The sequence below is a fragment of the Penaeus monodon genome, chromosome 25 (genome assembly GCF_015228065.2).
Source record: "Penaeus monodon isolate SGIC_2016 chromosome 25, NSTDA_Pmon_1, whole genome shotgun sequence".
Classification (NCBI taxonomy): Eukaryota; Metazoa; Arthropoda; class Malacostraca; order Decapoda; family Penaeidae; genus Penaeus; species Penaeus monodon.
Genome location: NC_051410.1, coordinates 34,533,457 through 34,533,895, shown reverse-complemented (window position 1 = coordinate 34,533,895; position 439 = coordinate 34,533,457). Strand labels below are relative to the sequence as shown.

General features: G+C 56.7%; 1 protein-coding gene across 1 annotated transcript in view; it reads right to left on the bottom strand.

The window, feature by feature from the left end:
- LOC119589372 overlaps nt 1-439 on the bottom strand; it is a 40,452-nt gene that overhangs the window by 15,884 nt on the left and 24,129 nt on the right. The window contains exon 6 of the mRNA XM_037937988.1: nt 40-255. Within this exon, the coding sequence (XP_037793916.1) occupies nt 40-255 (216 nt within the window). The remainder of the gene's footprint in view (nt 1-39; nt 256-439) is intronic.

Sequence of the window (439 nt, the reverse complement as noted above, 5' to 3'; positions counted from 1 at the left end):
ACACAGGGAACAAACACAGCTCTATCGTCCTCAATCAACCTGGTTGCTAGTGTCGGAGGCTACCTGTAGTGCCCGCCGGACGAAGCTGTAGCACGATTCATTTGGGCTACTCAGGTCCGAGGAGCTTTGTGACGAGGAGGCGGCGCCCGCGGGGTCTATGGCGCGGGACCGGGTGCGCCTGCGGCCGTTGCGCCGGCTGCCACACCTGCGGGAGGGGAGCGGGCTTAGAGAACTGGCTTGGGGGCTTGATGGGGATTAAACCTGTGGAGGTACCTTTGTATGTCTGTAGGGTTATGATTGGTTTTATCTGAGTGTGTCTGCTGGTCTCTGGAAGTGTGATGGGTCCTTTTGGGGGTCTCTAGAAGCACATGAGGATCTCTGTAAGCCCATCGGATCTTCTGGCTCATACTTTCTTGGGTGTTTTGGAGGTGGGTGCATA